At 33.1% G+C, this 17,189-nt stretch overlaps 1 protein-coding gene across 1 annotated transcript in view; it reads right to left on the bottom strand.

Annotated features, from left to right (window-relative positions):
• LOC140057666 (uncharacterized) overlaps window positions 1-17,189 on the bottom strand; it is a 60,967-nt gene that overhangs the window by 23,567 nt on the left and 20,211 nt on the right. Inside the window, exons 28-46 of the mRNA XM_072103389.1 lie at window positions 16,888-17,136; window positions 15,829-16,086; window positions 12,076-12,318; window positions 11,016-11,255; window positions 10,161-10,403; window positions 9,422-9,664; window positions 8,140-8,388; window positions 7,340-7,582; window positions 6,820-7,065; window positions 6,047-6,292; window positions 5,070-5,315; window positions 4,440-4,682; window positions 3,746-3,988; window positions 3,122-3,364; window positions 2,533-2,781; window positions 1,930-2,172; window positions 1,223-1,468; window positions 821-1,066; window positions 274-570 (exon numbers count right to left, since the gene is read on the bottom strand). Of these exons, the coding sequence (XP_071959490.1) occupies window positions 274-570; window positions 821-1,066; window positions 1,223-1,468; window positions 1,930-2,172; window positions 2,533-2,781; window positions 3,122-3,364; window positions 3,746-3,988; window positions 4,440-4,682; window positions 5,070-5,315; window positions 6,047-6,292; window positions 6,820-7,065; window positions 7,340-7,582; window positions 8,140-8,388; window positions 9,422-9,664; window positions 10,161-10,403; window positions 11,016-11,255; window positions 12,076-12,318; window positions 15,829-16,086; window positions 16,888-17,136 (4,716 nt within the window). The remainder of the gene's footprint in view (window positions 1-273; window positions 571-820; window positions 1,067-1,222; window positions 1,469-1,929; window positions 2,173-2,532; window positions 2,782-3,121; window positions 3,365-3,745; window positions 3,989-4,439; window positions 4,683-5,069; window positions 5,316-6,046; window positions 6,293-6,819; window positions 7,066-7,339; window positions 7,583-8,139; window positions 8,389-9,421; window positions 9,665-10,160; window positions 10,404-11,015; window positions 11,256-12,075; window positions 12,319-15,828; window positions 16,087-16,887; window positions 17,137-17,189) is intronic.

Genomic DNA, 17,189 nt, shown 5'->3' with positions numbered 1-17,189 from the left:
ACTATCCAAGAAAATAAAAAAATCTATGAAATGAATACCAATGCATAACTACATACATGAATATTTATAATGTGAAAAGTAGTGCTGCATCAATAAAAAGTTGTTAATATGAAAATAGACAGATAGCCACAAATGACTGCTCATGCATAACAGCATGCATGAATAATTAGTATGTGAAAATGTAATGACCCCTGTATTGACATAACAAGGCGTTTCAAATTATATAATTTTAAGCAAGCAAAGGTGGTCGATATGTTCTGGTACATTACTTACCGATTATCTCCACAAAAAATGAGCATGTAGCATTGTTTCCAAAATCATCAGTCACCTTATACAACACCTCGTTGATTCCGACAGGGAAATCGTACGGTGGTACAGACACGTTGCTTGATGTGGAATTATAGTGGATGATTAAACGGAAAATTTGTAGCCATATTACTAAGGGACTGCTCTCCAAATCATTTGCAATTGGTGGCCTCCAAGAAACTGTGACATTATTCCCACTAGCATCAGGTGGTAGAGTCATAGAAATATTGATTGGGCAAATATCAAAATAAGGTGGTTTATCATCTGTGTTTAAAAACAAATAACAATTTAATGATAGTACTAGTATTGTGTAGTAGAAATCAGATGTATATATTTATTTACACTTTTGTTTAATGTAATTTTACTTGTTCAAAGTGGAGGTATATAAAGATGAAAAAAAAAGACATCAGAATCATACTGTAACATATAATACATACTATGCACTACTATGATGTTTTACCCACAATAAATGTGAATGTACACTCATAATGTGTACGTGAACAGTGCTTCATACCTATAACTGTAACAGTGAAATTACAGTAAGCTACATTGTTGTTCCCGTCATCAGCTGTAATCGTAACTGTTGTGTTACCGCTCTCAAAATCACTGCCATTCGGTATGTCAGAAGTGAATGTAACTTCATTGCCAGAATTATCAATGGCAACAGGATTGTTCCAGAAATATTGCACAGTCGATTCTCCAAGCATGGTTAAGAGTTCGGTATTGTTTGGACAGGATAATATGTCTGGTGGCTGAGTATCTGTAAAATTAATGTTTTAAACCTAAATTAGAAATTTGCTTTTATTATTCAATCTTAAAAAAAATAGATAGTTTTGGACCAGCCAAAGATGTTTCATTTCATTTGTTTCTTTGTATTTTAGGGAATATGGATGATATAAATATATATACTATTTACCTTCAACCCAAACAATAAATTCACAAGAGGCTGAGTTGCCAGAACCATCCGTTGCAGTGTACACAACAGAACTTGTCCCAATTGGAAAGTCATAAGGTGATAATAATGCTGGGTCAGATGTTATCATGACATTTAGTGAGTTATCCCAAGCAGTTGCATTCTCCCATGTCACATATGCTGTCGGTAGGTCAACATTTGTTTCCAACGTTTGGTTGGCAGGGCAAGAGATTGAAGGGTCTTCATTGTCTATAGTGATTAAGAAATTGTAATAACAATAATATGTTGCATATTTTAATCAAGTGTTTAAATAAAATACATACAGTATGTCTGGTTACAATTACTTTTTGATGATGATCTCAGAATTAATGTCAACAGCATTCATGATGTGCATGTATATGTTATTGTTTAACATGAAATCAGTGTTTTAGTTTAGTTTTAATTTTACTTCACATGTATGCTTTACCACAAACGTCATACCTTGTAAATATTGTGTAGTTTGTCCTTTGCTTATATTTGTATTTTACTGTGTATACTTATTGAAACATTGTATCTGATATAAAAGTTATACAATCGAGTTCAGTTCACTATGTTAAAATCATTCGCAATATGTTCTGATTTCATGTTGTAGTAAAACAAATGCATGGTTATATCATTGAAATAAAATGTCATAGTTTTAACCTGTGGGTAAAGATTCACTGTAGGCCTACCTTCAATAACAATTAGAATAAAACAAGATCTATCTTGGTTGCCACTAGGATCAGTCACAGTAACCGCATTGATGTGGTTTCCAATGGGAAGCAAAGCTCCACTCGTTAGGGTTTCTTCAATGGTATAGTTGCCAGAATTGTCTGAAGCCGTTACTGTCCATGACACAGTTCCATTTGGATGTCCAGGATTAGTGTTCCCTATTTGCATTCCAGGGCACTGTAAAACTACTGGATTCTCTTCATCTATTCATTGTGATAACACAAATAATATTAATAAATGAATAACAATATTTTATGAATATCAATATTAATAAGATATGGCCATGTTATGAATATTCATAAGGTGTGGTTAGTCGTTTTAATACATCTATCAATATATACTGTACATATTCATAAAGGTGGTTAATCATTATTATAAATATGAATAGTATGAATATTCAGAAGATGTGGTTAGTCATGTTATGAATATATTATATTAATATTCTTTTCCATCTGAATATACCGTGATACAATACAATTTGATTCAAAAGTAGATATACAAAAACATACTGCACATAAAGAATATTTATTAATTTATGTGAATACTACTAAACATCTACTAACCAGCAACGGTAAGGTCAAATTCACAGACTGCAGTTAAGCCTGCCATGTCTGTTGCATTACAAGTAACCAAGAATGTTCCAATATCAAAGATTGATCCATCTTCAGGTTCACAAGACACAGGTGGGTTTGAGCCATCATTATCAGTTGCCGTAATGTCAGTCCAGTTGACTATCATAGATGCTTGGCCAATTGGAAGAACATTCATGACAGCAGATGCTGGACAGTTATCAAATACTGGAGGTTCATCGTCTGATAAAAACAATTTCATGTTTGATATTATTTTAATGTATTAAACTAAATAAGGTATGATGAAAGGGCATTTTCTTTCTAGCTGTTTGACTTTACCTTTTTAATTTAACTTTCTGATAATTTTATTTGGATCTCCATTGAGATCCAGCCACTCACAGAATTGTAATATTTTCAGTAATTTGGTTTTTAAATAAATAATGATTGTTGATGATTTAAAAACTGGTCTAGTCAACAGCATTGCGTTGATGCCATGGATCCAGATAATGCACGGCATGGGGTGCTAAATTAATCAATTAAATTAACAATAGGTTATCTCAATTTCAAGATTTTCTTCATTTACCATAAATATAAATTATAAAAGAGCAAACTGCTGTGTTGTTGTAGGCATCAACTGCAACATAGACAACTTCTGTTTCCCCAAATGGAAACATATCTCCTGATGAATGAGACTGACCAAGAGCAATGACCTCATTACTGTTGTCCATGACACTTGGTTCCATCCAATTCACAACTGCTGTTGCTGAATTAGGATCAGAAGCCATAGTGATGTTGGAAGGACAAGTTATCCAAGGATCCTCGTTGTCTAAATTTTTATTGAATAAATCCATATGTTATGTTAAATAGTTTTTAAAATGACATTAAAGTAGGTATGTAACCCTACAAAGGTTTACTAATATCTAATTCTAAATTGTAACACAATTTTTAAAATAAGAATTGCTTTATAAAACAGTACAAAATACACACCTCTCTGAGCGTTCTAGGAGCGGATATTTCAAAAGTGCAGAAGACAGAGCAGTGGTCAAGTCTTCTTCATATTTTACGGCAGCCATATCATTACAATTCACAGACGCATTTTAATCATGGTTTTAATTGAAGTTGCCTAATGCACTACCCTTAGGCGTAAAAGGTCTTTGAAACACAGAAAACCCTTTTTGGAAAAGATAATCTTAAAGCCTATACTTACCAATAATAACAACAACAAACCAGCAGTAATCAGTGTTACCACTATTGTCTGTTGCATTGTAGGATACCCATGTTTCACCAATTGGGAATGTTGACAGTGGTTGATGGGATATATCCCAAGAAAAATAACCTGAATTGTCAAAAGCTGTGGGTTCTGTCCAGTTGGCTGTTCCACTGGCTTGCCCAGGGTCAGTGTAAAACATAAGAGAGTCAGGACAGCCTGATATTACTGGCTCGTAATTATCTGTAAGATAAACCAACATTTTACTTGTAAAAAACGAACAAAAACCTTACTTTCTAGAATAGTATTGTTACATATCAAATCTACTCCAGTACACCATTTGATCTACTAAGATGTTATGGTAATATTATATTAAATAAACTCTGAAAATAAGTTAGTGATTTGATTTTGACTGATAGGAATCTGGCGGAGTTATTCCAGTGCAGGTACTGTAGTATATACAAATTTTTACTGCATTATACTTTTGTTTGTTTATAAGTTGGAGTCAGATAAATAATAATAATAAACATATTTATATGATTACCCAAAAAAATGCTTTCTAAATTGCAAAAATAATTATTGTTCTCTTGTTATTTCTTGTTTTTATTGTTCTTTGGTGCTGAAATCTAATCGAATCAAGCACATAATGAAATTGCATAATAAAGCCAAAGAAATTAAAATTTTTAGAAATTACCTGTTACAATTACATAAAATGAACACGAGCCCTCATTGCCTGCTTCGTCCCAAGCATTATACGTAACCATGGTCATGCCTATAACAAAGTAATAGGATTGGTTGTGACTCTGTGTCATTCTAACCACGCCTACATTATCAGTAGCATCTTCTAATATCCAATCAGCTTCTGCAGTAGAACTATTCATGCCAACTTCGACTACTACAGATGTAAGGCTACAATTGAATTCTGGGTCTTCATTATCTGAAATGAGAGAGGAAATAAACTTATGAGAACAAAAACGTTTCAGATGAAATAATAACTTACAAACACAATGATTTAATCATTTTTGATTGTCTTTCAGCTGTTATGTAAATTAAATATGTACAGTATACTATTTACAACTTACAGATATTCCCTAAGTATTTTACTTTTAAGTAAAAATGCTTTAGTTTTTAAGAGTAATTAAGAATGTGCATTAAAAATTTTAATTCACTTAGATAGAATTATTTTTTTTAATGTTATGGGTGTTTAAGTGAAAGGTGAATATGTCCACTGGTGTGTTAACACAACCAATACTCCATAATATTTCGGCCAGGATAGTCACATGGTTCTCAGGTTTTCAAATTGGCATGTAAATTAAAAGATTACCTTCGACAATAATAGTAAAAGAGCAGATACCAATGTTACCATCTTCATCTACAGCTGTTATCGTTACCGTGTGAAAACCAACATAAAATCCATCACCAGAATACACCTCTTGGTTAACAGTAAACACGCCGGAATTGTCCATAGGTTCAGGATCATCCCATGACACATTGGCGTATGCTAGGCCTTCATTTGTGTCCATGTTTATTGGAGAGGTTGGACAGTTCATAAACACAGGATCTTCAGTATCTATATAACATATAGCACATTAGGAGCAAGTTAAAACATTTTTTTTTTAACTTTTTAACTTTTTAATGTTGTAAATTTTGATGTTTGAAAGCTTGTACCAATTTTATATGTAAATCTCTCGCAATTCAGTTTTATTTTATATATACTGCAAAGAGAAATATTGAATAAAAGCAGAATGAATGAATGAATGAAGTAACAAATAGTTTTTGTAGTATTGGAAACAATTGGAAATTATTGCACTTTTCAGGGCTTGTTTATTTACCACCGAAGCTGGAACAAAATTAAAGTGGTGTAGATTAAACCTATTTAACTAGCAAGAATAATGGTTTTACCTGTTAATGTAAATGAACAATTAAACAGCAGTATGGAATATCAACATTGCATAAAAGTACAAATCTTGGAAAAGCGTTGAGATAATAATTTTTAAAAATTGTACATAAAGAAACAAAGGTTTGTTTGTTTCTGGAAGGCAATTGTTGTTCGTCATATTCATTTTGTAGCTCTGTTGTATATTTTAAATAGTGTCATCATTTTCTGTGATATTATTTCCTTCGACTAACTATTATTTTGGACAATTGTATGGTTAGATGAATTTCATTGTGAACAAAATAAATGAATAACTATGATTGCCTGAAGGAAAGAAGATAATGTAAAGGAAGATATATTGAGCTGGTGTGAGCTCAATGTTTGAATAGTTTTGTAATAGATTATTTTATTTAAGGAAATACTACCTTGTACTGTTACATCAAACACACAAGTACTGCTTAGGTCAGAAGTATCATATACTGTGTAAGTCACAGTAACTGTTCCAATTTCAAATATATCGCCAGGATTGTGAGTGGATGTCTCTTTATAGATGCCAGCATTATCCGTAGCTGTAGGTTCTGTCCATGACACAGATCTATTTGCCATTCCAATAGGGACAAGTTCAATTATTGGACTAGATGGGCACCCAATGTATTCAGGTGGCTGAGTGTCTGAAAAACAATGTGTATTCATTCAAAAGCATTTAGTTAAAAAATATAATATTTTTTAAAAATGGCCTTGGGCATAGCATTATGAACTAGAACTGGGAGAAATCACCATGTTATTGAATGTAATCTTATCACCATTTTATTAAATGTAATCTTATCACCATGTTATTGAAAGTAATCTACAACATTTCTTGTCTGCTCTTAGTTCCATGTAAGGCCAGTTTATACTACGCATAATGAACAATGATACTAAATAGATAAATACAGTATACATTTTTTCAAAAAGAAATTAACTTTTAAATAAAAGTAATGTCTATTTTTTTTACATTATATTTAAAGTATTTGTAAAAACACCTGTATCTTTTGTTTTACATTTTTTTTTTTAAAGTACTGTATATTTGGGAATTTATAATATAAACTGTCTTGTTATCTGGAGTCTTTCTAAATGTGTTTTTGTCATGTTTGTAAGAACATTATCAAATTAGCTATCCGTATTAAAAATGTTTATAAATCTATCAATTTATTCTTACCAATGACTGTTATGTTAAAAGAACATTCTGCTTCATTCCCAGATACATCAGTGGCTGTGTAAGTTACGGTGGTTGTTCCGGAAAAAAATATCTGACCACTTGGGATGACCACAACATCTGACAGAATGTTGTTATCAGTGATTGTTGGCTCATTATAATTTGAAGTTACATCGGTTGAATTTTTTCCTTCATCCATTTCAACTATAATACTTGCTGGACAATTTGATATGGTAGGAGCTTCTTCATCTAATAAAAATAAACAATGAAAAGCGAGAGAGTGAAGAACCCTTGCCGCTATTATGGAAATGGATTGCGGTTAACCACTCGGCAACTCACTTATTAAACACTAATCAATCGTAAATGAAACAACAGAAAAATAATAATATAATCTACATTGTTTTATTTTTTTTAAATTTTACATATAAATTATTTTGCATAAATTAATTTTTTAACCAAAAATGACAATTTAAAATTAGAATTGAAACATTAGAAGCATCTGAAAGCGAATTATAGCACTAACCTTCAACGGTGACTGTGAATGAACAGTTGTTGCTGTTTTCAGATGGATCAACAATAGTGTAAGTTACAACTGTATCACCGAAATAGAACATGGCTCCTGGATAGTAATTTGATGTGAGGGTATTTTCTCCGGAGTTGTCACCGGCTACTGGTTTATCCCAACTGACGGTAGTTGAATTTTCGCCAAGAAGAGCAACTTGAGAAATATCTTCTGAACAATTATTCAGTGTTGGAATTTCATTGTCTACAGAAATAAATTAATTTTTTTTAAATAGACAGTTATATAATTTAAGAAAAATCTGTTTTCTCATTTGTGTATTGGTTCTTGCTCTTTCTTTTATAAATTTTATATTATATCAGGAATATTGTTGGTAACTAAAGCAGCTAATCTAATCATGGTAGGCCCAGTAGAGTAGCTTCAATATACATTCCAGTCGAAATTATGGCGGAGTGTAAGTCTGAATGTTAAAATATACAATGAAAGTGTACTCCCTTAGCTAGTACAACATTCATGAAAAAAATCTGGGCAACGCTGTAAGGATATCAAGGAAATGTTGTTTTTTTTTATTTTTGAGTGCAAGAGATTGTTTAGAAGGTTAGGTACAATTATTTTGACCAACAATACGTTATCTTATTTCATATTAATAAATAACATAATTCTTATTCTTAATGTTATAGAAATCAAAAAAATAAAATAAAAGTGTATAACATGGTATAAACGTAAATCTCGATTCAACTGGTAACAGGTGTCTTCAGAAGAAGACGGCTACGGCTACAAGAACAGTAACAAACACTAATTACCAATAATCCATACTATGAATTCACAGTACATAACATTTCCAGCTGAATCAAAGGCAGTATATATAACCTCTGTCATTCCTATAGAGAAGTTATCTCCACTCATGTGCGTCATACTTGTGTTGTAAACTTTAATGTTATCGGTAACCATAATATCCGGCCATACTGCAACATTATAACTTTCACCATCAATGGTAGTGCGATTTATATCGCTTGGACAGTTTTCAAAAACCGGATTTTCCATATCATTACCTACAATCAGCAAGATAAGATAAATACAAAAGTACTGTATACATTTGTTAAAACAACATTTGATTTTTTTTTTTAATTCGCTTAATTTCATAAAAAGTATAAGCTTCATAAAACACATTGTGAAGAAAAAGAAAGTTCAATTTTTGAGGGGAAAAACATAAACTTTTGGAACTTCTGTTTGATATACAGTAATTATATTCTGTAATATAACGATATACTTTTATAATTAAGAAATTGACCTTTGTATCAGAATTCAAATAAGTTCACAAACTTGACCCAGAAAGTCCAGAGGAGAGTTTGTCCAGATGTTTTAATGACCATTTAGTTTATAATAGAATCCCTAAAGAAAACACTTAGCTTAATTTTGTGACTTTTCCCATCGTTAAACCAGGAGAGATTGACACTGTTTAAGTACAGATTTGACAGTGTCATCCATCATAGAAATACCTTATTATACTGTTAATTTCTTCTACCTAAACACCCCTGGACCAACTTAGGACCAATCGTTACCCTCACAGATTACGTAGTGACATATGCAAATGAACCGAAGCCAATATACCCCCAAGTTTCAGAAGAGCCCAGACACACCTTACAGCCACTTCACGGAGCACACACCTTACAGCCACCTCACGGAGCACACACCTCACAGCCACTTCTCCAGAAGCAGACCTACACACTTCACACCTCACCGACAGCATCACTATATCCTCTGTTCCTTAGTCAGTCAGTTAGTTAGCTGTATCATTATTATCGTACTATCAAGTATTATACTGAATAAACAATATATGTATTACGACAGTTAAGCGAGTAAGAGTCTTCATTACAAGTCAGTACCTCAACAACTCACACTATATTACAATTCATTGACCAAGGCTTTCATGTTTAAGTGTATTTTTCGATTTTTTTATCATGTCAAAAGTGGAGCTTGTGAGTTAAGTGCTAATGCAAAAACTCCCTACTGTCAAATTAAATCTACTGCGAAACCACATTAAAGTTATGCAAATTTTCATGATTGAAAAGTAGAAGAACTTACCAAATACTGTTAAATTAAATGAGCATATTTCCTGATTTCCTGACTCATCACTGGCTGTATATGTAACTATGGTCGATCCAATTGGAAAACCGCTATTAACATCCTTGTCAGCTTCAAAATCTAAAGTTCCAGAGTTGTCCATTGCAATTGGTTCAACCCATGACACATTGGCATAGGCGTCGCCAACTTCTGCAAAAGCAATCATATCTTCTGGACAACTATCAATTACCGGGGCTTCCACATCTAAGTACACAAACAAAGTTACATTTTTTTTAAATACATACAATACAGAATTGTTATATTATATAAAACGCTGGCATATGAATAAGTTATAGGCAAGTTTTGCTTAAGTTCAGAGCATATACTAAGAAATGTTCAAACTATGTGTAAAATAATCAGACTTACAGCCAATGTATGAAGACAACCTTTAGGAATACGAGCATGTTGCAGCATGCTCTGGACTTATAGAAACTAACCTGTAACATATTTGAGATGCATCCAAGCTCATTTTGATATGTCGGTGTACAATGGCTAAAGCATCAAATTGTGATAGCCCCACACAAGTCCAGCATTTTAGTAAAACGATGTTGATACAGTACGTAGGCAGAAGTTGGCCAGATTTTCAAAATGTGACAGCCACCCATAATTAGTCAATGGATATGTGAATTCCTAACAACTGTGTATATCTAACAGCTTTAGCAGACCTTTAAATAAGTATTAAGTATTTCAAAAAAATTACCAATAACAGTGATGGTAAATTCACACTGAGCCAGGTTATTGTAATCATCAATAGCAATGTAAAGGATAGACGTGACTCCAATTGTGAAAGTGTTGCCCGGTGGTTGAGGACCAAACAAATTAACAGAACCAGAGTTATCCGTAGCATTCACCTGAGGCCAGGTGTACACGCCTGTTGATAAACCACTTGTTGTGTTTATTGTAACATCGTCAGGACATCCATCAATGATTGGTATTTCGTTATCTTTAAAATAAAAAGCAAAGAAATTAAATTGTGAATGATTCTGAAGACCGTTTTAGCTACATGCTCAAATGGTATATTAATATAAACTAGAAATAAAGAAACAAACTGAATTTCTATATTAGAACACCCACGGACCATGCAGTGTACAATCGTCTTAATTGATTTCACCCGCAGAGAGTAAAAGCCGTAAATTTAGCCTAGGTCGTCTTAGGCCAATGTTTTGTAGACAAACAATAACCTTTCGGATCTGAAAAGCAATAAAGCATCTCAGGAGGTCAAATTGCTGTCCAGAATATGAATAGCTGCCACGCAGTAAAAAAATATAATTAACACATGCAGAAAAATTAATGGCGGAGTTAGTTTTTGTTGTTATCCAACTTTTACAGAGCCTTACAGCTTTCTGACAAACAGCTTAATGTCCCATCTGAAGAATAAGGAATTAAGAGTAAAGTATCTAGTATCGTTATCAGTATAGGCTGCTTCACGTTGTGATGTGCAAATACCACAAGCAACAAAGTTGTTAGTACTTTACTCTAGGCTTGACAGGTATGTAAGCAATTTGAATACACGTTTATTTTTTTATGCAAAGAATTTACACAAAATGAGTGTTACCTGTAACTGTAATATTAAATTTACACTCTGCTTGATTGTTGTCAGTGTCTGTTGCAACATATATTACTTCCGTAACTGTAATATTAAATTTATCAAGAGGGTAATAGTTGCTTTCTAGTGTAACAATACCGACGTTATCATCTACAGCAATGGTCCAATTGACTACAGCATACGGAAGCGTTGGATCTGTGTTCACATCAATATTAGCAGGACATGGGTCAAAGATTGGTATCTGGAAATCTAGGAGCAAAAAAAAAACATATTTTAAAATGTCATATTCAACCTTCAAATTGAATGATAATAATAAGGTATAAGGATTGTTTGATCTCAATATAACCTATGGAAAGATATAAACCTACGCTGATTGAGAAATTATTCTTAAAATGTCTTTCCAAATAATACGCTGTGCATCTATTCATTCATTTCATTCATTCAAACCATATTTAATGAGGATGATCCATCCAGCAACAGCTGATCATTAGGGACCCTCAGAGGTTCACAAGACAAACATATACACAAGATGCTCTACATAAACAAAGTCTTTGGGAGTGAAGTTGTAATTTTGTCCTTAGAAAAAATCCTGACATGTGATGGGATTTGAACCCAGGACCCTTGGAGTGGTAGCCAAGCACCATAACCACCAAGCCACATCTCCACTCAAATAAAATAGATTGTTATTGTAGCTGGCAGTTCAAGCAGACAAATAACAATTTGCTGACCACGCATTTTACGTAGCAGAACCAAGAATCTGGAAGAATTTGCTGAGTATCATTCAAAATTGTGATGACAATAATCCGTTTAAACAATGCTGTGACAGTATATCATAGAAAGGTGTGCTATATATAATGTTAATGTTATCTGTACTATAAAACAGTAGAGCCTTCTTCTGGCACACCAACATTCAGCAACAAACAAGGGGACATTGTAATGCTACAACCCCTATTCAAGAGAATTTGTCCTGAAGGTGTGCCCTACATGGGTGTTCTCTACAGTATTTTAAGTGACATTTAAGGATTATATCAACAATGTGTCTAATGTTGTAGATATTTTAAAACCTTACCATCAATTGTGACAATAAAGCTACAGTTAACATAGTTTCCAGATGGATCCTCAGCATAATAATAAACAGTTGTGTTGCCTGGGTAGAATTGATCACCAGAAATGAAATTTGACATGTTGAGGTAAATAATGCCGGAGTTGTCTGTAATTTCTGGCTCCACCCAATTGGCAATACCGTACTCCTCACCAATCACAGTCGTGTTTACAATGTCATCTGGACAAGTTAACATTGGCGCTTCAGTATCTAGATAAGCAAACAAAACGTAACTACAATTATTAGAAAACCTACTATCATATAATAAGGGACCATGTAAAATTGTTTTACTGAAGTTACTGCACTAACTAGAATCTGTAAAAAATCATCAATTCACCCCTTGTCAAAGAATAATAAACCTGAAGCTCTAAATGACTATAGGACGTCCATTGCCATAACTGCTGTACCTATGAAATGTTTTGAAAAATTAATTAAGAATGAGATTTTAAGTGAGACTGAGAGTCTTTTGGATCCCTGTCAATTTGCCTACCGTTCCAAAAGGGGGGTAGAAGATACAGTTACAACTTTATTACATAACAATTTGTATGCTAGAGTTTTATTCTTGGATTTTTCATCCGCTTTTAACACTTTGCAACCTCATATTTTAATGGAGAAAATGTATGTCTTGGATATAAATCCAGCTACTATTTTATGGATCAATGATTTTTTAAAAGATAGGGAAAAATTCGTCTATGCAACTTATGTGCAATACTGGTGCACCACAAGGTTGTGTTTTATCTCCTATTTTATTCTCTTTATATACAAATGATTTTAAATGTTCAGATGATCTAGGTTTAACCAAATGCTTTACTGTGAAATACGCTGATGACACCGGTCTAGTTATTTTTCTACTTGGTGTTCTAATAACTATCTAAAATTAAATGTTAACAAGACTAAAGAAATGTTCATTACTTTTAGAAAAGGTAACAAAACACATGATAAGTTATGAAAACATTTCTTCTGGTTTCGATTCGTATAATAATATAAGTAGTTCTTTGATAGTAAACCAATAAAACTTACGTTGGCAAGACAGTTTCGTCTAGCTGGCTGTCAGCTTGACTTCTTCAGTTGCTATGATGCGTTATGGCGCCGATTGGTCTCCTTTCCAGCCACTAGATGATTTTGTTGTGTAGCCTAGGGGACCAGTCGTCGTCAGAAGCTGATCGTAAATGTGAGATAGTTGGTGCGCGCCTTCGTCTCTATTCATCTTTGTATTTTTATTTTGCTTTCTTATGCAGATGCTTTCTTTAATTTTACGTTTAAGCCAAACTTGTTCTTTGTGTAGTACCTCTATCTTATCCCAGTTAGGTATGTGGTTGTGTGTGGTCATATGGTCCGTGATTGCTGATTTATGTAAAATGGAGGACGAAACTTTCCGTGATGCACGCGTCTGCATGTTCTGTGTGTTTTCCTCAACATCTTTCTTGTGCTCTTTAATTCTGGTTTTGAGTGCCCTACCCGTTTCCCCAATGTACACCATCTCACAGTTGGTGCACCCCACTTTGTAGACGACACCACAGGAATCCTCTTTGCATGCTTTATCTTTCGGTCGGACGATTAAGTTTTTAATTTTGTTAGATGGTTTAAAGTATGTTCGTATGTTATATTTTTTAAATGTTCTCTTGATTTTCTCTGACAGGCCTTGAATAAATGGGATGGATATCGACCCTCTTATATCTTCTGTTTCGGGTTGTTTGTCCGTTTTTTGTTTATCTAGGTTACGTTGTACCTTTCTAATCGTCCATGTAGGGTAGTTGCATTGTTTAAGTGAAGTATGTATCATCTCAGTTTCGTTCTGTTTGTCTGGATTATTTGTGATTATCGTGTTACATCTGTGTAGAAGTGTGCGGATAACGGATAACTTGTGTTGTAGAGGATGATGTGAGTTAAATACTTGGACTTTAACTCACATCATCCTCTACAACACAAGTTATCCGTTATCCGCACACTTCTACACAGATGTAACACGATAATCACAAATAATCCAGACAAACAGAACAAAACTGAGATGATACATACTTCACTTAAACAATGCAACTACCCTACATGGACGATTAGAAAGGTACAACGTAACCTAGATAAACAAAAAACGGACAAACAACCCGAAACAGAAGATATAAGAGGGTCGATATCCATCCCATATATTCAAGGCCTGTCAGAGAAAATCAAGAGAACATTTAAAAAATATAACATACGAACATACTTTAAACCATCTAACAAAATTAAAAACTTAATCGTCCGACCGAAAGATAAAGCATGCAAAGAGGATTCCTGTGGTGTCGTCTACAAAGTGGGGTGCACCAACTGTGAGATGGTGTACATTGGGGAAACGGGTAGGGCACTCAAAACCAGAATTAAAGAGCACAAGAAAGATGTTGAGGAAAACACACAGAACATGCAGACGCGTGCATCACGGAAAGTTTCGTCCTCCATTTTACATAAATCAGCAATCACGGACCATATGACCACACACAACCACATACCTAACTGGGATAAGATAGAGGTACTACACAAAGAACAAGTTTGGCTTAAACGTAAAATTAAAGAAAGCATCAGCATAAGAAAGCAAAATAAAAATACAAAGATGAATAGAGACGAAGGCGCGCACCAACTATCTCACATTTACGATCAGCTTCTGACGACGACTGGTCCCCTAGGCTACACAACAAAATCATCTAGTGGCTGGAAAGGAGACCAATCGGCGCCATAACGCATCATAGCAACTGAAGAAGTCAAGCTGACAGCTAGACGAAACTGTCTTGCCAACGTAAGTTTTATTGGTTTACTATCAAAGAACTACTTATATTATTACATGATAAGTTATGTATATTAAACAATGAAGTGGAAGTTGTTAGTAACTTTAAGTATCTAGGCACAGTAATCGATGATAAACTTAATTGGAAGGAAAACACTAACTAAGTTAGTTATCACAAATTGTTATAAACGACTGTACCTTCTGAGAAGATTGAAGAAATTTCATGTGTGCAATAGGATCTTGAGTTTATTTTATGAATCTTTTATTTTATCTGTTTTAAGTTTTAATGCAATAGTTTGGTTCAACAATTTAAACCAGCATGAAAGACAAAGAATAAAAGTAAATCTGCCAAAAAGATAATAGGAAACGATATTAAGAAATCAGATGAAGTTGTTAACAACGCACTTATAAATAAACTTAAAGTTATTATGTCAGATGTTAGCCACCCCCTTAACTAGTACACTACGTTAAGCCGGTCTGGGCGCATTACATATCCTCGCTGGAACACTGAACGTCTACGTAGATCCTTTCTCCCATCTGCTATGAGGCATTTTAATTTAATGTGGAAACGATAACCGCTATAAGTATTTTAGCTGTACTTTTACCTCGATTTATACTTTTTATGTCCTCTTTTAACTATTTTATATACCATCTTGTTCTCAGTTTTATGTGATTTTATACTTTTTATTACTGTTTGTGCGACAATGTTTTTAGACAATTTTAATTTGTGTACTTTCAGCCAAAGTTTCAAGCCATTCATGAGTTTGACAATAAAGTTTATTGAATTGAATTAAACTATATTTTTTACTGCTAAAATGTAGGATATATCTTTTGTGTTCAATGTTGAAGTTTTTGAAGCAGTCAATGCAGTAAACAGTGTGTATGATTACACAACAAAGCTTCCTGAATAATAAAATGGTTATAAAAGTTACAAAAAAAATATAATAAACTCATTTTGGATTCACCTCGTACAATGACATCAAATGTGCAGCTATCAATGTTTCCAAATGCATCAGTTACTATATACTTCAGTGTTGTTGTTCCAATGGGAAAGTTATCACCAGATTGATTATAACTTGAACCTGATCCTGTTAGACTGAGATCATATAAAGATTCTGTGTTGTCTGTGTATTCAACATCCCATCGAATCCAAGCTGTTGGTTTTCCATTGCTTGTTGTAACATTGAAGTCACTGGGACAAGTTATATTTGGATTCTCATTATCTATAAGAAAAACAGAATTATTGACAACCTATATTTTAAACAAATCAATTTATTGACAGTGACAATCTAATAATATCAATTTAATAACATTTTTAAGATAAGATTTTGTAAAATATATACAACAATAATTAAATATACCATGATAACATTTTTACTGAACTTATAGGTTAAAGATGTATTGTCCCTTGAAACACAAAAAATGAAAAAAAATATATTCTAAATTTAAATTGGCCATATCAAAGTAATATTAAAGTTGAGCCAAAAACAACAAGTTTACGTAATTAACAGGTAAATAAATTTGATTATATTTCGTCTGGAAAATCGTCGCGAGCGAAAGTAAACAAAGATTTCAAACCACGAGTATGCATTATGCATGATGCTAATTAGGATTGTTTACAATTCGTCACAGTTGAGAAGGTGTTTTCACACAGATCGTGAGGAAGTTTTATGATTATGCATACAGAGTAGCCAAACAAGAGCGTTGCATTATGAGATATGTTTTGATCGAAAACTTTGACTGGAAGTCAAAGTTATTTTTGGAACAAAAAAACGTCTATATTTTTTATATATTTTTTTTTCCGACTAATTTTTGGTGAAAGTTAATAACTATTATGATACTTCAAAATGACCGACTTTTTTTCGAAATATTTTTTTTTTTTTTTGGATTAGTCAAAGGGACAATACATCTTTAATATTTAAAACAATTATTTATTGTCTTTGTGTTTTGATTTAGCATTGTAGACTTTAATTGTAAAAACATATTTGTGTGTTAGATACTCTTCACAATCATGATATACTCACCGTCAACTGTTACGGTGAAAAAGCAAGATGCGTCATTTTCAGATGGATCCTGTGCCATACAGCTTACATTTTGTTGTATAATTGGCCAAACAGCATCAAACTGGTTACCAGATTCACTTGTACAATTATAAGTAAAATTTCCTGAATTATCAGTAACTGACACATTCCAATACACAGTGGAATAATATTGTGACTCATCTGTATATACCATAATGTTGTCAGGACAATCAAATACTGGATCTTCATTATCTACAATAAAATAAGAAATACCACAAAGGAACTTTTAACTTTCTATATATTTT

Source organism: Antedon mediterranea, chromosome 1 (genome assembly GCF_964355755.1).
Source record: "Antedon mediterranea chromosome 1, ecAntMedi1.1, whole genome shotgun sequence".
NCBI classification, from domain to species: Eukaryota; Metazoa; Echinodermata; class Crinoidea; order Comatulida; family Antedonidae; genus Antedon; species Antedon mediterranea.
Note: the sequence above shows the minus strand (reverse complement) of the source record. Positions and strands in the feature narration are given on the sequence as shown.